General features: G+C 36.3%; 2 protein-coding genes across 5 annotated transcripts in view; one reads left to right on the plus strand and one right to left on the minus strand.

The window, feature by feature from the left end:
* The window catches only part of LOC127153357 (E3 ubiquitin-protein ligase RNF123), a 149753-nt gene that overhangs the window by 90007 nt on the left and 34449 nt on the right, over positions 1–25297 (plus strand). For 2 of the 3 annotated variants that reach the window (XM_051094397.1, XM_051094398.1), the window contains exon 36: positions 23691–23818. In XM_051094397.1, the coding sequence (XP_050950354.1) occupies positions 23691–23818 (128 nt within the window). Of the gene's footprint in view, positions 1–15294; positions 15380–23690; positions 23819–25297 lie in introns of those variants that run through there. The other variant, XM_051094400.1, reaches the window with a different exon arrangement.
* amigo3 (adhesion molecule with Ig-like domain 3) lies at positions 143–12650 on the minus strand. Of its 2 annotated transcripts, XM_051094403.1 has the most exons (3): positions 11869–12650; positions 10248–11650; positions 143–409 (listed from the first exon to the last, which is right to left on the minus strand). In XM_051094403.1, the coding sequence occupies exons 2-3, from the start codon at positions 11544–11546 to the stop codon at positions 332–334; spliced, it is 1377 nt and encodes a 458-aa protein (XP_050950360.1). In that variant the 5' UTR covers positions 11547–11650; positions 11869–12650; the 3' UTR covers positions 143–331. The 2 variants fall into 2 exon arrangements, with proteins under 2 accessions (XP_050950360.1, XP_050950359.1); XM_051094402.1 differs by lacking the exon at positions 143–409 and having other exon boundaries at positions 9664–11650.

The raw sequence follows: 25297 nt of genomic DNA on the forward strand, positions 1-25297 counted from the left end.
AGGCAGAGGGAGGGATTCATATTTTGTCAGTTAGTCTACATTGTCTCATTCATTATTGCTTTACACAGGAAATAAAGAAAGATTGATGTAGCACTTACAAACATGATTTTCCAACCAGAAGTTGTAAACATCATTGTCTTTCATTGAATTATCAGCATTGTTTTCGTTCCCTTGCTGATACACAGTGCGTGGGCAGTGTTTTCAGGAAAAGTCTTGTGAATAACTGTTTTGTGGGAAGAAATATTATTGTGAGACTGTGAAGTTGTATGGCTTCTTGCAGTGAAACGAAGGTTACGGCCCGAGCTTGTGTTTGTCATCTTATCCGCAGAGATCATTGTGGAGATACATGAGTGGTCCATATGTCAGGGGCAAGAGGCTGCTGTGTGACCGCTGGTCTGGATTGACACATCTTAAGGGAAGAAAAGAAAGAAGAGAGAATCAGAATGGAGAGTGTAATACAGGGACAAGCAATCTATTCAGGATTTTCACAATATTGTGCCTCTGACATTTGATACGTCCTACAGAAAGCCCGAAGATGGGATTTTTCTTTGCGGATTTACGATTATTAAAACAATAGTTCACCTAAAATGAAAACCACATAACAAAGAAAGGCAAATCTATATGGCTTCCTTTGTTGAACACAAAAGAGAACTTTAGCAGAATGTTCAAGCTGCTGTTTTCCAGTCAGTGTAAATGGGGACGAATAGTGTCGCATTCAGAATATGACAAAATAAAGTCCCACTTTATATTATGTGGCCTAAACTACTATGAACTTACATTTGAATTAATCATTTGATACAGTGGACCTGCTGTGTACATACATGTGTTTACATTGTACTTATATTTAAAAAAAAAAAAAGAAAGAAAGAAAAACCTGCATGTAATTACATCTGTAATTAACTTATGGAATTACATTTTTGGTTACACTGTTCACCCATCCATTACACTTTAACCCACCCTTAAACTTACCCATACTACCAAACCTGTACCTAACCTTACCCGTATCCCACCTCAATAGCAGCAAAAGTGTTTTGCAATATTGTAAAATGTAGTTTTATATCATTTACAGTTTAAATCAAAATAGTACTTTTACATTAATATACTGTTTAATGAACCTTTACAGTAAATTGTTGTTAAATTAAAAATAAAAATAAAAATCACCTTATAACTCATAGTAAAAATCATTAACAATATTTGTAAAGAAGTGGTAAAAATTGTTAAAGTGTAAAACCAGTTAATCATATTTTATATGTGTAATTGAACAGTAAAATAATATAAAGTGTAGTTTTTTTGGATGTAAAACATATAATTAACTATATAATTAACAGTTTAAATCTATATAATACTTTTATATTAATATACTGTTTAATGAACCTTAACAGTGAATTGTTTTTAAATTGAAAATAAAATTAAAAATCACCTTATAACTCATAGTAAAAAGCGGTAAAAATAGTTGTAAAGAAGTGGTAAAATTGGTAAATTGTGAAACCTGTTAATCATATTTTATATGTGTAATTGAAGAGTAAAATATTGTAAAATGTAGTTTTTGGAAGTAAAACGTATAAATTGCTATATAATTTACACTTTAAATCTATGTAATATTTTTATATTAATATATTGTGTAAAGAAGAACTTTTACAGGGAATCGTTATTATTATTTTTTTGTAAGTAGCATATGTCTCCCTATAACGTGTAATAAAAAAGCAAAACTTGTATCATTTTTAGAAGTTTTAAAATATTTTAAAAATTCAGTGTATAAAAGATTATGAGAAGTGCTTATTTTTTCCTCTTTTTTTTTTTTCTTTTTTCAAACAAAACTATCATATTACAAAGAAACTGCAACACATTCAATTAACCATTAAAACATTAGAAGCAGCAAGGCTGGAATAGTAGTTTAGTATAATGATATTAAATAGTACTTTTCTTTAAAAACACACTCCAATAATCTTTACCTTTACAACGTCGAAAAGTATTTTTCTCCCCATTAATTTAAAATGATTTTTTTTTAAATATAGTCTTCAAATTGTATTTAAAACAAACCTATTGTATATTTTGTTCCCTTTTTTTGTCCAAAAAGATCTCAAGATCATCCATCTACATTCACATTCATTGTATGGAAAAGAGCAGCACAAACGTTCTACAAAATTTGTTCTTCTGTGTTCCACAGATGAAAGAAAATCCTTAATGGCATATTCCTTAAAAGTTCTTCCCATGTCTCATATATTACATATTACATTGGCATCTGTCTCACCAAGGACATTTCAACACAAAAGCATCACATCCCTGTCGCTCCGTCATGCATTTGCATGTGTGTATTTGCGCCCATCTGACCAGCTCTGGCAGGAACGTCGGAGCCTTTCTCACTCGTCTGAAACCGTGTCGAGATGACCATCCTTTGAGGTGTGATGCCCAGTGCTTGTGTAAGCTTTTGCTTTCAGTGTGTATCTACACTATTAAAAAAAAAGGTGATACCATAGAAGGACAAGTTTTGATTCCTCAAAGAAGCTTTCAATGAGCAATTCATAAGAAAGCATTTTAAAATTCTAAAGAATCTTTTTAAATCTTTTTGGAATGGAAAGGTTCCATAGATGTCAAAGGTTCTCTCTGAAACCATTGATGTAAATAAAAAGCCTTGTACCAGCCAGTGGTACTATTATAGACATTTATATCCTTGATAGATCAAATATGATAAAAGCACATCACAAAACAATCATGAAATACAGGTGACGGATTGATTTGAAGCATTAGTTAAGGATGTTTTATGGAAAATGTGAGGTAGATCAGCAGGCAGGGCCTTTGGTGGAGAGAAAACAGGTGAATAAATTCCTCTAGAATCCAGACTCTTTATTTGGCACGACAGTTTTCACTCACTATTCAATTCTGAACCTTGAATCACTCAACTCGCAGTTTACAGGCCTGTCAAAGCTGCAAGAACATGTGTCACCTTCTCACGAGCTCTGCGGTGACTCATGGACACATGCGGTCGTGGAAGTACAGAATATTAGCTTTTGCTTTTTTTCCTCCGTAGTGCTTCAAAATAAGAAATCTTGACACTGCGGGGTGTTATTAGACGGTAATGGTGATAAGAAACGAGAGTTTTTGTAATAGGCTGAGATGGCAGCGTTCCCTGCTCTGTGAGACTCTACGCCACAGGTGGTCGACGTTCCCCATCGGTAAATACTGGTTTAGTGCAGCCGTTACGAAAGCAGCCAAATGGAGCTCTCGATTTGCAGAATTGCTCCTTAGTTGAAGCATTTGCAGAGTGAAAGGTGTTTTAATGTAATTAAAGTTCTCATCAAGCCATTTCGTTTAGTTTGAGGTTTACTTAGTTTTTGAAAGGAGCGGTAAATGATAAAAGCAACCCACCAACAGATTTATTAGTTTTCCAAGTCCACACTTGTTTTTTATTTTACAACCCCTTCAACTTATTTGAAATGTCTTATTGCACATGTTCCTGAAAATTCCACCCAAAATCCTCTGCAGTTCATGTGTTGATCTGTGCCACTATTCTATTCTGCAGATTTTTCTGACCCTTTCCCTGTGAAACTGAACTGTGACACACACATGCTTCTAAGGTGTTTCTCTCTCAGTGAGTTCTTCTGTTGTGTACCGATTCCTCAGCCTGCAGTGCATCAGTAAGGTTTTTTCCAATCTGCTGTTGTGCCGTTCGGCTTCACCGCTGCTCCGTGAATCTTCGTTGCATCATTCTTCAGGTGTTTCTAATATTTTGCATCTCATGAGATTTATTTTCCATTGTGATGTCCGTAATAATATGTTGAAGGTCTTTGAACATGACGTTTAATTGGTTGTCTGTTCTGTACAGCACTAATAGCAGTAAGTCATCGTAAGCCTGCCCGGGACAGCTTCATCAAATACCAGCGGAGCGGCTAACTGTCGGCTCAGAGTGCTCATTAACAATGCCTGCTAATTAACTTAAGCGGACTCAAGGCTCGGAGTTCATGTCTAAACATCCTGTTAGGTTTAGAGAGTGAAAAGGGATACACTCGCACACACATCTAACGGGGGAAGTCCTAAATCGATACCAAGACCTAAACCAATTTAAATGCTTACTAAAATGAATGGGAGAGATAACAAAAACTGGCCAGTTTTTCGCTGCACTGAAGTTTTTATTGCTGATACCAAGTTCTTCTGCAGTTTTCTGGGAGAATCGTAAAAGTTAATTTCGGTTTATGTGTGTGTTTCAATAGTAATGTGCATTTGAGAAGGCTGACCTGCAAGGGTTGGTGTTACTTTGACCTGGTCTCTGACGCCCAGCACTTTCCACTTTCTCTAGTGTGGATTTCTAGGCCAATGCCGAAATTCTATCCTATTGATTTTTTTTTTTTTTTTTTTTTTTTTTTTTTTTTTACATATTTTCTGTGCTTTTATGAACTGCCAACATGAACTAGTCGCAAAAAGGCAGTTTGCCATTCCTCGAGATGAATACTTTTCAGATTGTTGTTTTTTTTTAAATGCTGAAGTAAGAGAGACGTCATAAATTGTTAATGAAGGTTGCCGGACCTTCATTCTAAAGCAATACTTTGTCCTCTTTGACTATGCTAGCTTTCCCTTAGTGATGTAAGGAATTAGGACGTTAAGAAATGTGACTCCTGATTGTATACAATTGTATGCTTTCTTTCTTTCTGTCTTTCTTTCTTTCTTTCTTTCTTTCTTGGATATGGAAAAAAAAATCTGGAATGCTTTTTTCAAAAACCTTCATTTTTTTTCGACTGGAGAAAGAAAGACATGAACATCTTAGATGACATACGGGTCATGGATATTAAAAAAAATAATAATAATAGGTTAAAAAAAAAAAGGTACAAAGATGTCCTTTTAAGGGTACTGCTCCAGTGACATGCTGTTGTACCCCAAAAGGCCAAATCCAGTCTTTTTAATAGGAATCCATAGGAACGGAAATTGTGCAAATGCAAAAACAATTCTCCATGTAGATTTTGCAACATGGTATTTGCTGTGTTGACCAACAGTCCTAGACATTTAACAAAAAATTCACTAATGTAACTACAGTTGTGCTCAAAATTGTTCATACCCTTGGTAAATATGATCAAAGAAGGCTGTGGAAATAAGCCTGGATTGTTTATCCATTTGATCTTTCATTCAAAAAGTTCATATTAGTTTGCTAGACACTACTGGAACTTCAAACTGGACTGGGTTCTATGGTCAGATGAAACTAAAAATTTGCTTTTTAACAGCAAACACTTAAGATGGGTTTGGTGCACACAGGGATAAAAAAAGGACCCCATGTGTACACTGAAATATACTGCTGTATCTTTAATGTTGTGGGCCTGTTTTTCTGCCAGAGATCCTGGATATCTTGTTCAGATTGATGGCATCATAGAAAAATACCAACAGATAAAAAATTAAAAACTGACTGTCCCTGCTAGAAATCTTAAAATGGCTTTTGGTTCCCTGACCTGAACCCTATAGAAAATCAGTGGGGAAGAACTGAAGAGGAGAAGCACCAACATGGACCTGGAAATCTGAAGGGTCTGGTGAGATTCTTTATGAAGGAATGGTCTCTGATCTCTTGTCAGATGTTCTCTAAACTTATCAGGCACTATAAGTAAAGACTCAGCTGTTATCTTGGCAAAAGTAGGTTGCAAAAAGTATTGAATACAAGGGTATGGATTTTTTTTTAATAAAGAGATTTCGCTCCCATTTTAAATTCTTATTCTACAAAGAAAGGTTGGATTTTTGTACATTTTTAAAATAAAAGACCAAAAGGATTAATGATACAGTTTTATCTTCGTAGCCTTCTTTGATCATATTTACCAATGGTATGAATAATTTTGAGCACAACTGTATATCGCAACCAACAGAAAAGAAGATGCACAATGAAACAGCAATGTTTAAAAAAATCTGCCTCTGTTTCATGTATTATGTGTTTGATGCATACTTTATGATTGTGGTTTAATTGGTACTTTAATGTTTTTAAAAAGCTGTGTAATATGCTAACAGAACAAGAAAAAACAAAACAAAACTGCTTGTTTTCTTAAGGTGGAATTAGTCACAGCTTTCATTTCACCCGCGCAGTTCCCAGAATGAAAAAACAACCGAATAACAACCGCAGTGAAGGATTCATCTCAGATGTAGATTACAGCTAAATCTGTCCAGACAGCATTTGTAGGAGGCCAATCTCGGCTCTTTATTAGTCTGGCGTGCTTGCAAGGTTCATCAGAACTGTAAATATTCTTGATTGATGAGCGCTCTAAATTTGTTTGCTGGTAATCGAAGGACTGTTGTCGAGCTGTGATGAAATACCTATGAAATGGACTGGCCAGAACAGCAGGAAATGAAAGATGCTGTAAAGGAGGGTGATTTATCTGTCGTTTTTCTTAGGGATCTGCTTTTCAATCCTGAACCAAAGCAATAACTTTATAATTTGGATATGATTTGTTGTTTTTCAATGTAAAATACCTTAAACGTATTTGCCTGCTTTTTTTGATTATGATGATGGTTTGTCATTCGTCATGATTGCTAGGGTTACTCCTCAGACACAGTACTTAAATAAGCTATTTCGTTCTCTCAAATGCATTTTTTTATTACGCTTCCAGTTTCGCTTAAAGCGTTCAGGAATAGAGTCAAGCTAATCAATTACACATTCCTCATTTACATGTTCACAGGCTGTTGAGCAAAACTGTTGGATTTGTCCTGCTGAGCTTTAATGGTGGAAATCTTGCAGAAAAGCCAGGAAATGAAAGCCATACTGATGTGACTGCATTATGGGAAACTAACGCAGTGTTTATTTTCAGTGCTTATGAAGGCCTTTCTGCAATAAATTGTCTGAAGCAAGTGAATTAAAAAGAAAAGACCCATTTTCAGTTAATAACTAAGCTGTGATGGACTGTTCACACGAAGTGCAATGCGACTAACAAAAACAAAACTATAAAATAGTTTTAGGGGGAAGAAAGGTGTTTTACCCCTGAGCTAATTAATACAATTACTCATTTTGTTTCAACTTTTACGTTCATTTGCTTCTAAAAATTTTGATTTGGTGTGAAAAGTCTTTTTTGCTAAACAGATAGTCCAACATGTTGCCAATGTGTACCAATAAACTACGTGTCCTATAGCAGCAATGGTAAAGAGAAAATATCTTGGATGCCTTTAATCCTCATGGTTCAAACAAAAGCCCATATTGGTCTTCCCACACAGGCATCTGAAGCTCAGTATGGTGCACGAGGAAAAACATTTTTAGACCAGCATTACAGCTCAGCAGATGTTATGACTATAGGATTTCCCTTTACGCATTCACCTGCAGTATAGAATGATGTCCTGGCTTGTGATTGATAGGTCCATACTGTGAATACGTACTTGTTAGTGCGTTTTTATGTTGCTTTACGCATCATTACCACTGTTAACATTGATTCCTCATTAACGTAAGATTTTAATCATACTCTATGTGCTATTGGGTATCGTCTTACAAGCTTATTTTCCTAATGATGGACTATTTGCAGTACACACGCATGGCACATGAAACTTGATATCGAAAAAGCCCTCTTCCACACAAACCTTGGGTTTCAGTTAGCCCTAGGCTCATATGAGGTTTCTCCTTTGCTTTTTTGGTGCTGTCACAGTTCTGACATATTGTTCTTTGACAGTATTGATCCTGTGTGATAAATAAAACACTAATGAGGTGGACCACACACAGCTCAGAGGCAGCAACTGCACCCCACTGCATAAAGTCCCTTAACAGGAGCTTTACACAGCATGAAACGACACATAGCCAGCAGAACATGCATTCAGGGTGGTGATGATTATGGAATGTGCTATATTTGAGCATCTGGATGTTGTGAGACAATCAAAATCTTTGTAATATTTTGCTTTAGAGGAGGTGGGGGTAAGATGTGCCACTTTGACAAATAATGTACAGCTTTGGTCATGTGAATACTTATTTAGAAATGGCCTGTCAGATGCATGTGATTAGTAAATACATATAAGAAAAGTAAGTTTTATTCCTAAAATGTGTAAAATTTGTAAAATTGCCTAGCTATAGATTAGCCATGAATCACTGATGTTTTAAGATATACCTCAACAAATAGTGATAGTAATGTTTCAAAACCTAGAAGATACTGCTACTAAACATTATTTAAAAAAAGAAAAGTAAAAATATCAATTATAAAAAAAAAAAAAAATGATTTGCTATTGTATACAAAAAAAGTGTTGCTATATTATGACAGTTAAAATGTGTATATGTTGCAGTTTTTTTCTGATTTAAAATCATTTATTTACTTTCACAGTATTTACACACCCTCATTTTGTTCCAAACAAGTGTGACTTTCTTTTTCTCCTAAATCTTTAAAAAACATATTTTGAAGAATGTCAGTAACCAAACAGTTTTGGTTACCATTGACTTCCATTGTACTGTTAAAATAAAAATAAAAATACACTTCTACATTTCTTAAAATATCTTCATTTATATTCCACATAAGAACGAAAGTCAAACAGTTTTGGAATGAAATGAGGGTGCGTAAATGATTGCAGAATTTTCATTTTTATTCAACTATCGCTTTAAATGAAAATAATAAAAAAAAAAAAAGTGGCACATCTTACCCCACCCTCTTCTATTCCAGAGCCTTGGTGAAAACTATGCATGCCTTGGATGTCAAAAAGTGTGTCCATGCAGATATAGTTAGAATTGTGACACAAAACATGGTGGTGATGATGGTTATAAAGATGGTGGTTTTAGTGACAGCAGTACAGTTTTGGATGGAACACATTCATTAGTATGCAGTTATTCTGGGGAAGATGGGCTTCGGCTCAAGGGTAATGTATTACTATTATAAAATTCTCCCTTTACCTGTATGCTTTAATTTGTGGGTCACAGCATATCTCTATATCATCACACAAACTTTAATCAGAATCTCACTACTCACTGGGCCAGAGGTTCCAGAGTTTTAGAATATTTAGAATATTGGTTTGTGCGGCAACATGATTGGTCAGTAAATTTTGTGTGCCATTGTCAAAAGCAGCCATGATATTCATGAACATTTAGGTTTGATCCCACATATATCACATAACTTCTGTCATGCTCTAGTTGGCAGCAGCTTTTGATGATATTTTGTACAGTTGCACACACAGTTTGGATTAACTCTTGAATAGAAAAGCAGGAACTTTAGGACACACTTTCTTTAGTTTGAATGTTCACCTTTGCCATAAAGACTTTAATTAAAAATAAAAAGGCAGACATTTACCTCTGGGGTCGAAGCAAAAGGATTTATTAAGAAGCTGAGAAAGTGGGGATTTGTGATAGGGTAGGGATAGGTGCCAAGGGGAAACGTGGAATGGTTAGGGAAAGAGGAAAAGTACTTTTTCACAGATTCCATTTCATTAAAATCCATCCATTTCAAGATATAATCATACTAAGGATGAGATGTGACCTCTGTTTGATATCCACATTCATTCAGATAGTTTAGGAGCACCACTTTGCAGAGCTGAATGTCAATTTCTGTAAAACAACAATCTCCAATTTTATTTTCTCTGGCCCATTTGCAAAGTGGGCATGACCCCCTGAAAATGAATTACTGCTGCTAACTACTCACCAAATTGCCAATCTGAAACACAGGGATACAAAGAGCATCTAAAACAAACAACATTCTAGTTATATCTGTAAAAAACTAGAAATCCAGTATGCACTTGTCATTCTCCTTCATATCATTCATGCTAGTTCTAGAGTAGAATAGGTTTTATGCAGTATTCAGTGGGTTATAGGCTAGACAAGGCATTCATAGCTATGAATCTATCAAGGCTCAAGCAGTGGTAAAGGGAAAGCTTTTTACCCTTCTCAGCTTTTGTAGTTTCAAACCAATCCCTTCCTCTCACACCGTCGTGGCTCAGTCAAGCCTTAAAGCTGATTCTTGGGAGCGCTTGGCTCCATCTTTTTGCCTTTTTGTTTTTATATCTTTCTTCTCTCTGATTGTATGTGCTTTCCTGCTCTGTTCTGCTGCCTGCAATGGGCTTGCAAAGCCCTCTCCCTGATCTGTCCTGAGTAGCTGTGCAGTTGCAGACTGCCACGTTGAAGGACCCACATGCTCATTTGAGCAGGTCGTTGGGATGACAGTAAGCAGCCGCTATGGCACAATAGTGGTATCTGAGAAGACGGAAGTGACAGAGTCAGCATCGCTCCGCGTTACTGCCAGCTTGGGATGCTCAAGGGCCAGTGCTGCCCGTGGCCTCCCATTCTGTGCCTTCTCGATGGGTTCCAGAAAGACCACATGCTTGTTGTTACTGACCTTGCGGCCGGAGCCCTCCGTTGTGGCAGGTGGTGTTGGTGTCAGGATAGATGACTGGGCACTGCATTCATTTGCAGGGCTCGGTGTTGCTGGTAGAGGCTGTTTGCGACACCAGCAGCGACAGGGTGTCAAGTAGAGGTACATAAGGACCAAAACCAGGCTGACAACGCAGCCCAGAAGGGTTGTAAAGCCAGTGTTAAAGGGCTCCTCCTCTTGACGGTGAATCTGCACAGTTACATTAACTTCAAGAGAATCGTTGCTTGACTCTTGATGGTTTTGAACCATGCACAAGTACACCCCAGAGTCATTCTTGTGTGCTGCCAAGATTTCCAAAGAACCATTTGAGTACATTCGCAGCGTATTGTTATTACCAGGAGGAACAATGTATCCGTGACGTTGGGATACCCACGAATAGTTGAGATGCTTTCCCTTTAATGATGTTATACAATCCAACATCACTGAGTCCCCAGCCTCTGCTTCCATACTAACTTTCCTCACTGGAGGTTTTATTTTGCAATTCTCAAAGAATCGTACATGCTTGAGAAAACGCACAATAGCGCGTTGCTCACCGTAAATCAAGCATGTATGCTCCTCCCGAAAATCTGTCACTGAGGCAAAGCCTCTGTACTCCCATTGTTTAAACAAGCTGTACATGGAGCATTCACAAATGAGGCTATTGTTGTGTAGGAACAACCCATTCTGTACCTTTTCTGTTAAAGCTGTTATGGCCTCGACAGGAAGGTTGGGCATACGGTTCGAACTTAGATCCAGAGTAATTAGATTGGGATGTTGCTGAATGGAAAAGAAGGGGAAATCTGTCAGTCTGTTATGGCTCAGGTAGGCTTTTCGTAGGTTGCTCAAACCACTCAGGGCTTTGCTTTCCACTGTCACTATGCGGTTGTTGTAGAGGAGTAACTCCTTGATTCCTACTAACTCTTGAAAGTAGTGGTCCTCAATAATGTTCAGTTGATTGGAGGAAAGGTCCAGATGGCGTATGTTGCTCGTGTTCCGGAAGGTTCCAGGAGTGAGTTTGCTCAGCTGATTGTGGGCCAACCGTACAGTGTCAAGATTGGGTAGACCAGCGAAGCTACCCTCCTTAATATGTTCTAAGTGGTTGTGGTTAAGATCCACTGTTGCCACCATTACAGGCAACTTTTCTGGGACTTTTTTGAGGCCAAGGTTGGTGCAGCTCAGGATATCGGATGTAATCAGGCAACCAGAGGTGAGATTAGCTCTGACTAGCTGCAGCAGAAAAGAGCTCAGCATGAGGGGTGCGGCCACACCCTGAGCACACAGCATTGTGCCGTCAGGATGTTCTGGTTGGGAATCAGAGTAGCCAGAGTTTCACCGGGGTAAAGGTCCGCATGCTGTTTGAGTCAAAGCTGTCGTCTTGGTGTTCCTGTCTATGAAAATCGGACAGATCAGACCGCAAGACAAGAAGAACAAAAAGACAATAGTTATTTAATACAGTGGATACCCTGCTCAATAATTCTTTGCCCGCTTGGCACTGTTCTGTCAGCCTAAGGCATGAAAGTGCATCTATGCAAGGACTATCATTACTTAATCAACTAAACAGCAGAACTCTAATCTTAGAAGTTGAAGATGATAAGATTATCCTTACCTTAAGTTTGCCAACAGTTTCTCCAAATATCCCGCCTCATAACTCTTGTTACTTGAATTTCGAGTGCTGCCCCAGATTTCAGTCCATTCTCAGATAGAAGGCACGGCCATTCGATTTATCAAAGGGAAAGCAATTGTTGTTGTCCCATCCTCAAGGCTGAGCCCAACCGTCTGTGCACCATCCTTTTAACAGTTGGTGTTGTTTTGCAGTCCTGACATCTGAGACAGCACAGAAGAGGTCTTAAATCAGGAGTTAGCTCGCTGCCGCAGGCTGGAGGATGCTTTTGAGAAAGTCAGCATCCTGTCCAGTTCAGTTAGGATAATCTTGCCCTCAACTGAACAGCAGGCATGCAACGTGTCACATGAGCACTGGTACACAGTAGCCACAATAACAGTCCACGATACCAGCAATCTGTTGTTTGTTTTAACAAGAAGGTACAGATACAGCACAGCTGTTTATCAGTGTTGCTCCAGAACCAGAAGAAAGTACTCCTTCAATTTTAGACATACATTTTGTAAGGCTGCTAACTCTCGGTTGATGACTTTTAAGCTTTCAGTGTCCACATGGCATCTGGAGAAACTGGTGAAAAGATGAAAGCCCAAAGATCATTAGACTCCCTGCTCCCAGATTCTGGTCTCCAATTAAAATGTTTCTTCCTCAGCATCCATCCTTTTTATTTTTTTCCTTTCCTCCGCTCTTTGAATTGTATGGGTCTTCCTCCTTTTCCTCTCTGTCTCTCTCTCGCGGAGCTTGAGTGTGTATTACACTCCCTCTCCGTCTCTCTTTTCTCTCTGGTGCTCTATAAACAGACAGGCATGGAGTTTCGGAGGAGGGGCGCTCTGGAGGGGGGTTTTTCTGCGTACTGATTGGTTGAAGTCAGAGATTATGAAAGGGAAGTGTTTGCCAGTGCCTCCCCTGGTGGTGCTGTTTTTTCCCCATCCCTTGTGTTCGTCCAATTACACATTTGCCTTTACTGATACCTCTTAGGCAGGTTATGTTTACTCTCTTTAGCTTTAGCGTCTCATTGACCTGTGTTAATGGGGATCTGACTAAGCATTAATTGCTTGAATTAAAATTCATATTAATGTGAAAAGTAATTTTATAGATGATTTCTGCTTGGTGCATATGAGGTGAATGTGTATACACACATGCACACACACACACACACACACACACACACACACACATTTACTTAGCTATCTAAATGGGGACACTACATAGGGTTAGGGTTAGCGTTAGTTTAGAGTTAGGGCTCTTATATACAGATTTTATAACCTAACCCTAACCCATCCTCATTTGTAAAACTGGTATAAAAATAAAGTAAACAAAGCTTCAAAGCTTTTTTTTTATTTTAATTGTATGAATGCAGAAAGTTTTCTGAGGGATACGGTTAGGGTTAGATTAGAGTTAGGGTTTTTATATACAGATTTTTGTAACCTAACCCTAACCCATCCTCATTTGTAAAACTGGTATAAACATAAAGTAAACAAAGCTTCAAAGCTTTTTTATTTATTTATTTTTTTAATTGTATAAATGCAGAAGATTTTCTGAGAGGTAGGGTTAGGGTTAGGTTAGAGTTAGGGTTTTTATATACAGATTTTATAACCTAACCCTAACCCTACCCCTAAGAAAACTGCATTTTAACAATTAAAAAAAAAAAAAAAAATGTTTACTTTATTTTTCTACCAGTTTTACAAAGGAGGACATCCCAAAGAATGTTTTTTGAAGATTTTGTCAGGTTTTTCTCATTTTTGGGGTAAAAATAGTAAAATATAAAAAAAATATTAAAATTTGGAACAAAAATAGTCAAAAATCTTAATGCTGTGCCGTGTTTGATGTCACTGATACCAAAAAATGGTTTCTGGATGTCTCGTAACTGAACGCAATTCACCACGTTTGAATATCCTGTTCATTGTGTATTCAATATGGTTGAGTGCACACTATAAACCTGACATTACTCATACTCATGAATTAAAGATAGTGGGTGTATCTGTGTCCTTGAGTTAGCTTTTTCTGCGCCTGTAGAGAATCTTTATGTATGAATAAACGTCTTTATCTTGCTTATGACACACATTTACTTTGTGTATGCGTGTGTGTGTGTTGGCGCCTGTGCTGTCTCTGCCCCTCGGTTATAGTTGCACAGGCTTTGAGTACTGTCAGGGTGCATTATCCTCTGAAACGACTGCTGTGGGCCACTGCCAAAGGTCTTCAAGTAGTCCTACACACAAACATATACACGCTCTCACACTCCTATGGGTCCTTCTAATACACAACCCATTACGTCTCATCATCTTCGCCAGTTTCATATCTGTAACTGATTGCCGAGGCCCACGTTTTCGACAGGCTTCTTGTCATTCTTCCCGAGGTGAAATCTTTCACGGAGCGTTTAGCAAAGGCAGAGTCTAAGTTGCTCACTGTCAAAAGTCTCCCGATATAACATTGTTCTGGAAAATTGGTTTCCTGGCTCTAAGCTTGCTCATTTTTCAAAAACAATACTCTGGAAGTGAAGGAAACATGCTGGAAGACAGGAAGAGGAACCCAAAGGTTAATAGCTTAGTCTCTCCCATATATGTTTCCAGACAACCATCAATTTGAGCCGGAAGTTGCTCTGCACCTTTCGATAACTTTGACCCAAGAAGCAGCGAAGCGTCTAACTGCTTATTATGGCGTCCCTGTTGACGTCTTTGCCGTGCTCTCTTCAGCATGACATATCCATCTGCTTGCAGAAACACCTTTGAAAGCACTTTCAAACTGCTGCGAGCACCATAAAGTTTTAGACGGCCCCAGAGTAGTACTCTTCCCAAGAGCGTTCTGAAGATTGGCACGCTGATACCATTTATCGCCCTTTGACAGTTAGTTAATATTTTTTTTTGAAGATAAGAGGTGATAAAATATGACTCATGGGAAATGGCTTGACTTCTGACTTGTTGTTTAATGGAAGCAGTCCTCAGCGGTTGGTAGATGCTGTACAAGGTGTTTTTGTGACGGTAAAAGACCTCAGGGGTCTGCTGATGTATTCAAGACAGACATTTGGTTCTCAATGGCTGGGTAGTCGATCTTTGAGGACAAACAAAATGGTGTGCCATGAATGCGCCCCAGAAAAGCTTTGTTTTGTTGGGAACGAGGCGGTGGCTGAGTCTATTGCGGCTAAGAAGTTCCCACTTACGAGTTTGGAAATCGCAATTATGATTTAACATGTGTTCGACACTGCATTGTTCAGTTCCTACTAAAGAATAACTTTCATACCATTGTGTGTATTTCAGTACCGTGTACTTTAACATGTATTTTAAGTACCTAACACAATAGCGATAATGGCATACTTTGGGATACCAATGGATTCGACCACCCTTCATTGTTTTCCACATAATTCTGTGGTAATTACTCACATTTGTGCTTGTTCTTAAATTATAAGTCTTTTTCCAACAGTTTTTTCACCCCAAGTCAACCAGGACAAAGCATCAAGAGGCTTCTATGGATTTGGTAAATATCGCTTCATCTCCACATCTCTTTTGATCTCTGGCAATTAGATGGAATGTCGCCTTATTGTCGAGACGCTGCATGAATTCGGCTCAATCTGCAATCTAAGATGGTTTTCGGAGCGTGCAAAAAACCGAACTGCAGCCAGACAATTCATAAACACAAAAAGAAAATTGAGGAAGGCTGTTGTGCCGTACTCCACAAACGTTCGAGACAGATTTCACGCAGAGGAACAAACCGAAGGAGAAAGATTTGAGACATTGCCTCTAAATTGCCTCTTTTGTTGTCTGCTTTCTCATTCCTGAGTGTAATAAAGCAATGCGTTGCTGTCAAAGCAGAGTTCATGTACTATTATATGCATGTCTGCTCTGTGTGGTGTAGCTTATCTGTATACATTTTGTGTGGATGTATGTAGCAGGTTCTTTTAGAATGCATTCAGATCAGTGTCACAGTTCGTCAGTCCCTATACATTGAGTATATTATTTCTGTACAGTGAAGATGAAAACCCATAAATAAAGAATATGTGGGTCGGAGACGTGTCCTAGCGGGTAGCGCACATGCTCTGACATGTTTCATGGTAGTCTCAGCCTCGGACGCCTACAGTCTGTTCACTGACCGTCTCAAACATATTGCTCAAGAATGCAAGGGCTTCTAAAATAATCTGTTTCAATCTGATTACGCATCTTCTAGGACTCTTCTGGGTGAACCGGTCTGCCTGGAGACAAAGCTGTGTTTACAAGATGTCAGGATGATACAGTGCTTTCTCAATGAGCGCTTTTGACACTAATTATTGGATTTGCCAGCCAGTTGTCTGCATTAATGGCACCAAATCATATTTTGACCACATATTTCTGTCTACAGAATGAAGAATGGCTAATAATACTGTCGATTACATTCAGTTGTGATCATTAAATATAGTTTGTCTCTCAATTGCAAAACTACTACTACTACTAATATAAACTATAGATTTGCCATTGTATAATGTGTTAAAAGGACATAAAACTCTAGTGAATGGCGCAATTCTACAATATCTCATGAACAATTTGTACAGATTTTCCATGGTGGCTAATTCGTGCAAATTCATTTGACCTCACTCGTACGATTTTGTACGTTTTCTGTGAGGGGTAGGGTTAGAGGTGGGGTTAGGGTTAGTCATTCGTACGAATTCCTACGAATTTGCCACCTTGTAAAATATGTAAGATTTTTTAGAAAACGTACAAATTCAAGATCAGGCTAAATGGCAAAAGGTTCAGGGCAATTATTTTTCCCTTCTGCATTTTTTTGTCTTAAAATTTTGGTGTCTGTTGCAACTCCTCTGTACTAATAAATAAATAAATAAATAATATATACTCTACTTGGAAAAGCTGTTGATATATAAGCAATATAACAGTAGTCACTGTGCGATATGGCTGTATATCGGTACGGTGTATATCGGAAAAAAACAATTATATCTTATGTTTAACTATTATAGAGACATGGACAGTGGCTGAGGTAAGGCTGCTCTCGGTGGGTTCATGAGCTCTGAATGGTCGCTGACGCACATGTAGCTCACATCTCTGAAAACACTCGCTGTGAGAAATACCACAAGCGGAGTGATACAAATGGTGAAACAGTTGGAGTGCTGTTATCACTAGAATATTGCACTCCTCTCAGCCAATCAGATTTGAGGACCATAAAGAACTGTTGTATAATAATAATAACAACAACAACAACAACAACAAAACAACAAAACAACATAGTTTTAGTTATAGTTAACTAAAAGAAATAGTTCATTTGGGACAAAACTTATCACAATTGCTAATCTTTTACTTTCAAGTAAATTAAATAATAATAATAATAATAATATTATTATTATTAATAATAATAATAATTATTATTATTATTATTATTATTATGTAATTTACTTGAAAGTAAAAGATTAGCAATTGCAATAAGTTTTGTCCCAAATGAACTATTTCTTCCATTTATATGACAGATACTGCAGCTCATGCAGTATAGTATTTAGTTTGCCCTACTTTTTTTCATAATTTATTGAAAAACGCTACATTTTCTCTTTAATTTTCACCCTTTAGTCTGTATTGCAACCATACGGGCATTTTCACCCAGGGGCCCCTTGTAAGCACTGCGGCCAGTCCTAATTATCTAACCCCATGCCAAGTGTAGTTTGAGTGGATGCGGACATGTTTTTGAAGGATGTGAGGGAATCGTGAGCCGTGTGTGTAGTGATGGTAGCCGTTCCAAAAGCCTCCCCCACGCTCATCTGTCAGCCCCGCTGTGCTTGGGAGAGGCAGGATTGAAGTAGAGTCTCAGAGAGGGGCCAGTGAGTCAGTGTCTGTCTGTTGGGGGCCACAGACGCCACAAATAGCCTCTCCTGTTTACAGGCTTGTGCTTTCAGAGAGACACCTGCTGTCACACTGGGATGTTTTACAACCTGATTTAATTCTTTAATGGGTCGATAATATATTTTCATATGTAAATACAACCCCATATTTTTGTAAGTACAACCACCTAAAATGTATTTATTTATATATATTTCTCTAGACAAGTAAATACAGTTGCCCAAATTTATTTATTTATATATTTATTGGATGGCCTGAGGGTGAGTTAATTAACAGCAAATGTTTCTTTTTTGGTTAAGCTGTTCCTTTGTGACCTTTAGTCTTTGTCAACTAATTTGTTTAGACAAGCTGTGTTTCCAGATTTCTGACATTTCGTACAGCAGCACTAGAAGGTTTCAATGTTTTTGTTACTCCTCAAAACATCTGTTTTCGCAAACATGGTGGATCAAAAGAATTGAAACAAAGCTATTCTTGTTGGTTGGAGTGATAATAAACAAAATAGCTTACAATATTGTGTTTGAAATGTCACTTAATAGACAAAACGTCTTGTTTATAGAACAGTTCAGTTCAGAGGTTTCAATAACTAGTAGATGTCTTTGATCTGGTCACTAAGTGACATAGTGAATCATTTACATACAGTAAGGTAAACATTTAATTATATACTTTGTAATTAATCTGTGGAAAAATGAGCAGCAGTGAAGCTCTAGAACTAAAAGCAATTAAATAATGGTTTAAAATCAGTTTAAAACAATTAAATTCTTTTTCTTTTTTTCAGCAGTCTATTGTTGTGGTATCAGCTAGTTTAATCAAAACTCACTGTGGTTGGTGGCTTTACGTGTTGTTTAGATGGTCTCTCTGGTTTTGGTTAGGTGTAACATTTTTGTTTTGTTGGGATTTAGTGTTTTTTGTTTGGTTTGTGTTTTGTTTTTGTTTTCTTTGGATTGGTTTTGTTTAAATGTTGCTTTTTGATTTTGTTTTGTTCTTTGTTTTGCTCTTGATTTGATTTTGTGTGGGTTATTTATTTATTTATGTTTTGTTTGGGTTTTGGTTTGTTTTTGTTTTTTTAAACTTTTGTTTGGGTGTTGTTTTGTGTTTTTGTTTTGTTTCTTTGTTTGGGTTTGTTTAAGTTTGTTTTAGATTGGACTGGTTTTGTTTTATGTTTTGTTTGGGGTTGAAAATTAAAGCTACTGTATTTCCTGAAAGATTTCTTTGTTTTATTGAAACTATAGTTTTTACTTGTGCACAAATAATGCCATTAAATAATAATGAATTCAGCGCAAAAACAATGTCAAGTTTTTACATTTTTTATTGTTATCTATGTGTCTGTGTTCATTTTGGTATTGAAAAAAGGTAAGATGAGTGTTTGAAAGGCCGTCGGTTTGAGACCACCAGCACAGTCGCTCTCAGAGCGCAGCAGGAGGGCTGCCAGGTGCGGGTTGTGTGGGCACTGATCTTGTGTGTGATTTCATTTGTTTACTAGACCTCTGTTGTTTGAGCGTTGTTGCCCATCCAGCCCTATCATTCTGCGTGTGTACCGTATTGCTAACTTAGCATGACAGGCAGTCGCGTCTTGTAAACACGGCAGCCAGCTGGGTGTGTTTGTTTGCGGGCACAAACATATTTGCTCAAGTGTTTGTCTCCCGGTATAGACGTGCTAGAGGTTTGCTCTTGTGTCTGTACATCTGCAAAGGATTTAGTTTTACCATTTCTGCCACAACAACCAAATTTGTTTTGTGTGTTTTGTTTTGGATTTAGTTTTTTGTGTTTTGTTTTTATTTTGTGTTCTATTTTGTTTTTGGTTGGGTCTTGGATTCCTTGGCTTGGTTTTAGTTAAATGTTGCTTTGTGATTTTTCGTTTTATTACTTTTTTGTTGTTGTTATTGGGAGGGATTTTTCTGTTTGGGTTTTGGTTTTTGTTATGTTTTTTTGTTTGTATGTTTTTTGTTTTGTTTTTTTTCTGAGTTTTTTTTTTTTTTTTTAGCTTTGTTTTGTTTGTTGAGATTTGTTTTGACTTGGACTGGTTTTACTTTGTGTGTGTGTGTGTGTGTGTGTGTGTGTGTGTTTGTCTGGGTTTAGTTAGGATTTTGTTTGCCTTCTTTTGGACTGGTTTTGTTTTGCTTTTTTTTGTATTCTTGTCTGGGTTTGATCAGGATTTTGTTTGATTTTTATTTTTTTATTTAGTTTTTGTGTGTGTGTGTTGCTTTGATTTGTTTAAATGTTTCTTTGTTTTTTTGTTTTTTTATTTGCTTTTGTTTCACCTTTTTGTTTAAGCTTTGAGTTTAAGCTTTGTTTGAGTTTTGTTTTACTTTTAGGTTTTTGTTTGGATTTTGGTTTAGTGTTGTTTTTGTTTCGTTTTAGATTTGTTTTGACTTGGGGTAGTTTTGTTTTATCTTTGTTTTATGTTTTTGTCTGGATTTGGTTAGGACATTGTTTGAGATTTTGTTTTGTTTGGATTTAGATTTATTATTATTTTTCGGTTGGTTGGTTTGGTTTTATATTGTGTCCTGTTTTTGGTTGGGTTTTGGTTTGCTTGGTTTTCTGTTTGTTTTTTGTTGTTCTTTTTATTTCTTTGCTTTTGTTTGGCTTATTTTTTGTTTAATTTTTGGTTTTGGGTTTTTTAAGGTTTTTTGTTTTGTTTTTTGCTTTTGTTTTGGTTTGCTTGGCCTGATTGTGTGTTTGTTTTTGTTTGGGTTTGGTTCACTTTGTTTTTTGTTTGTTTTTGAGTTTTGTTTTTGCTTGGACTGGTTTTGTTTTGCTTTTGTTTTGTGTTTTTGTCTGAGTTTGATTAGGATTTTGTTTGATTTTTACTTTTTTATTTAGTTTTTGTGTGTTTGTTTTGTTTTTGGTTGGGCTTTTTAGTTTTGTTTGCTTATTTGCTTTTGTTTCACTTTTTTGTTTAAGCTTTGTTTGAGTTTAAGCTTTGTTTGAGTTTGTTTTACTTTTAGTTTTGTTTGTTTGTTCTGCTTTTGTTTGGATTTTGGTTTAGTGTTGTTGTTTTTGTTTCTTTTTTTAGATTTGTTATGACTTGGACTAGTTTTGTTTTATTTTTGTTTTGTGTTTTTGTCTGGGTTTGGTTAGGACTTTTGTGTTGAGTTTTTTTTTTTTTCTCTCTCTCTCTCTCTTTTGGTTGGTTAGTTTGGTTTGGTTTTATATTGTGTTCTGTTTTTTGTTGGGTTTTGGTTTTCTTTGGGGTTTTTTTCTCCCCTCCCCCCTCCTTTTGTGTTTTTGTTTTGTCCTTAGATTTTATTAGATTTTCTTTCTTTCTTTCTTTCTTTCTTTCTTTCTTTCTTTCTTTTTCTTTACTGTCTCTACTGATCTCTACAACCCTCCACTGCCCTGCAGTCTTCACTTCCATCCCTGCTCCAACACACCTGCCTGTAATTATCAAGTAACCCTGAACACCTTGATTATCTGGTTCAGGTGTGTTTGTTCAGTGTTAGAGCTGTAATCTGCAGGATGGAAACTCTCCAGGAGCAGGGATGGAGACTTCTCTGTTAGCATTCTGAGAATATTTTGTACTAGAATATTGTTTATTTAGATCTGACTCGCTGGCAAACCTTTATTCTCTCAAATCCTGTCTGCTGGACTGCAAGAGTCTGTTTCCATTGTTAATCTGTCCTCTGCTCTGTCTGTTTCTGTCTCTATGTACCTGTAGATGCTGCTCACTTTCAAACCAATTATTTCACCCACATAAGCAATGGAGGAGTAGAAACTCCATAGTGCATTATTAAAGGAAGTCCTTTTTCCTTTGCTTGCATCATGAGGAACTGTATGTGAGTGGGTGCATGCGGTCGGAAAAACACACATGAAAGATTGATCAGTGAGGTTTAGATGTACACAGCAGGTGTGCCGTGGTGGTGGGAAAGCTCTGCTTGGGTTTTAATGCACAGCCGTTAGGACTGAAACTCCATAAATCATCTGCCAGTGGTCCTTTTTTTCTTTGGGATATGGACAAAGCAACAGGATTTCATTTTGAATCCTTGGACTGTTTGCAGTAGCCTGGTTGTATAGTTGTATAGATCATCTCAACATCTTGTCTCCGTCTGATGTGTCCAGATGTGCAAATAAGGTTTATTTCCATCTGTAGAAGCACGTGTTTATTTGCTGGAAGTGTGTTGATCTTGTCACAGGAGTTGTTTGTGACAGGAATGACTCTGTTCTCTTACAACCTGACAGCTGCGCACCAATGAACAATGTCTGCGAGTCTGTCTCCGTCCCTCTGTCATTTTTAGTAGTGTTTGCTAAGTCAAGCTTCACTTTTACTACATAGGGTTAGATGTTTATTAAAAATGACCGTCTGTCAGTGTCACAGCTTTGTAGGCAGTGCTCTGACATATGCTTAAAAGCACCTGGGGCATCCTGAGTTCAAGTCCTGACTTTCCTGATCTTGTCTTATCAGAGTAAAGAAAGTTTTAGCTTTGACTGACCCTAGCAGGGATGTTTATAAGAAGGAACTGCAGGACTTTTTTATTTCCGCAGCGTGTGATATAACGAGTGCTGATGACGGTGCTGGATGTCAGCAAGTTTTGTTCGCTGTGGTTATCATGAGTGGCAGATTCTGTTATGGAGCAGCGATGTTTCCTGCTGCACAACTCTCATCCGTCTATCACAAAATAAAAGACTTACAAATGCAGCCCCACTGGTAGTTTTGTCTTTTTAGAAATGAGGTTTCTAAAACAAAGAGGAGACAGTGAGCACTGGGGAAATTAATTTATAAGTAAATTAACTTAAAAATAACTGTTTAAAAGAAGAACATAAATCTCTAATAACACTTGATTATTACTTTCAAATAAAGGTAAAATACATAATAATAATAATACAAATTATACATGGTTATTATACTGTCAGTGAGGACTGCGACTGGGAAAATGAACTTAATTAGTAAATTAAGTAATGAAGTAATCTGTATTATTTAACTGTTTAAATAAATAAATATTATTACAATTATATTTATTATTATTATTATTATTATTATATTTTAAAATGCTAAAGTTGTTATGATTTAAGTGAGGACTGAGACTAGGAAAATTAACTTAATTAGTAAATGTAGTAGTAGTATGTTTGTTGTTGTTGTTGTTGTTGTTGTTGTTGTTGTTGTTGTTGTTGTTGTTTTTGTTTGTTTGTTTGTTTGTTTGTTTGTTTGTTTGTTTTTGTTTTTTGTTTTTCCCCCTTGTGAATGAATAGTTTAGTAATTAAAACAAAACAAAATAAATATTTTTTCAATAATAATAATAATAAACATTGTTACAAATTATATTTATTAAAAGTAAATTAATTATTAATTATTATTTTAAAATGCAAAAATAGTAATGATTTTGGTGAGGAAAAAATTAGTACATTTATTATTATTATTATTATTATTATTATTGTTATTATTATTAATAATAATAATACATATATTTTAAAGGTATATTTATTAAAAACAAAAATTAAAGTGAAGTTATTAGTATTAATTATTCATTTCAGTGAGAAGTGAGACTGGAAAAATTAACTAAATCAGAAAATGTATTATTATTATTATTATTAATAATAATAATAATAACTATAATAATAATAATAATAATAATAATAATAATATAATAATGTTATTGTTGTTGTTGCTTTGTTGTTGTTGTTGTTGTTTACAATTATATGTATTGAAAAGTAAAATTAAATTAAAATTATTAATATTAATTATTATTTTAAAATGCTAAAATTGTAGTGATTTCAGTGAGGACTGAGACTGGGAAAATTGACTTAATAAATGTATTGTTTATTATTATTATTTTTTTTTTTTTTTTTTTTTTTTTTTTTTTTTTTTTATTTGAGTTTTATTTTGTCATAATTGGATGTCAGTTGCCTGTGTATCCAAATGCCCATCCCAGGACAGCATCTTAATAGTGCCACTGCTTGAGGTGTTTTTTTTTTTTTTTTTAGATCCAGTACACGTGACACCTTAGCAACTTAATGGCAACACCCTGCTAACCGCCCGCAACAACCTGAGCATCCTTATTCTTTGTCTTGCAGGATCTCAAGGGCTGCATCTGTGCTGCTGTCGGATCCTTGCTTCCAGCTTCGCTCCATCCAGTACCTGCTCGGAGAAGGAGACGCCGGAGCTGCCAGCGCCGACCGCAAACACTTCTCTCTGCATGCATGTAAGCCCGAACAAAACACGTGCCCTCATACCCATCCTGCTGCAGACAAGAGCATCTCACTTACGCGTAATCAGTGGGATGTTAAATTTAGTTGCCGTTGTATTTGTCGCATTGCATACTTTGATAAGCAATGTTTTACGGTCTAAATATACTCCCATTTCTTAGAATAGCCTTCCATATCCAGTGACGTGAAAGTGATTGTGTTCTTAAAATATCTCCTGCTCTGCCATTTCACTCAGCTCTGATTTCAGACACTAAGATTAAATCCATGCAGTGACTGAGATGCATTATAATAATAATCTGCTATAGCTGGCCTCAGCATACAGTAAATGATTTCTCTCCTCAATTTTACAACAATTTTAACTTTTTTTTTTTATTTTACAATTTTAGCAACTGTCTAAACAGATTCATAGCTGCACATGAGTGTTTTCATTCATTCATTCATTTACTTGCTTGCTTGCTTACTTACCCTAATTTCTTTATTTATTAGCCTATTTATTACCCCAATTATAATTATAGTTTGCAGTCACTTCAGAATTAATGATGCTGTTAATCACATTATCAGTATTTGGTGAGAAAGGCCTTAAATGAAGATCATTTAAATGTCCTAAAATATATATATATATTTTTTTTTTTAATATATATATTTTGTATTAAAAAAATATATATAATATATTTATATTATTTAAAAAATAATTACTATAAGCATTTTATGAATATATTATGTTAATTTACTTTAGTTGATACAAATCATTTTTATTGTTTTATCATATTAACATTTTAAATTAACATTAAATTTACAGCTGTATTTAAAATGTCGTTTTTTAAATAATCTGCATTGAAGTAGCTATGAAACTGACTTCAGGAAATCCTCTCCCAACTGTACTGCAGTGCGATTCAATTCGTCCAGCACTGTTTCTCAGGCCGGCTCTAAGTATACAGACCCTCCACCCGAATCCACCACCACTGCTTTACTGTAAAAGGCCTTGATTAATTATTTACACTAAGTGGATGCATTTCCATCTCTACTGTGCCCACACTTCTAAACTGCTCTGCTTGAGGAGCGAGTCGGGCGTAACAACCAGCTCTTTAGGCGTTCAAGAACTACACTGAGAGTTTGTTTACAGCATTTGAAAGGAGAGCCTTTCTCATACTTCACAACACCCTCCAAAAACGAGAGTTACAAAGAGTTTAGAGTGTCTTAATATATGAGTCTCTTAATATACTGTTTGGCTATCTTTTGGCACTGGATATCGATTAGTAGTGGGGGGAAATTATCCATTGCGATTTCTTTCTCAAAAGATTCTAGAATGATTTTTATAATTTTTTTTTTAATGTAGAATAATTTATGATCCTAAAGTCAGTCCTGTGCTTCAGAAAACTTGATTAGAAACTTGATCATGAAACTTGTTTAGAAAACGTAATTGTCAAAAAAGCATGTTAAAATGATTATAATAATAAATATAGCTGCAAGCAGTG

Source organism: Labeo rohita, chromosome 22, assembly GCF_022985175.1.
Source record: "Labeo rohita strain BAU-BD-2019 chromosome 22, IGBB_LRoh.1.0, whole genome shotgun sequence".
In the NCBI taxonomy this organism is placed as follows: domain Eukaryota; kingdom Metazoa; phylum Chordata; class Actinopteri; order Cypriniformes; family Cyprinidae; genus Labeo; species Labeo rohita.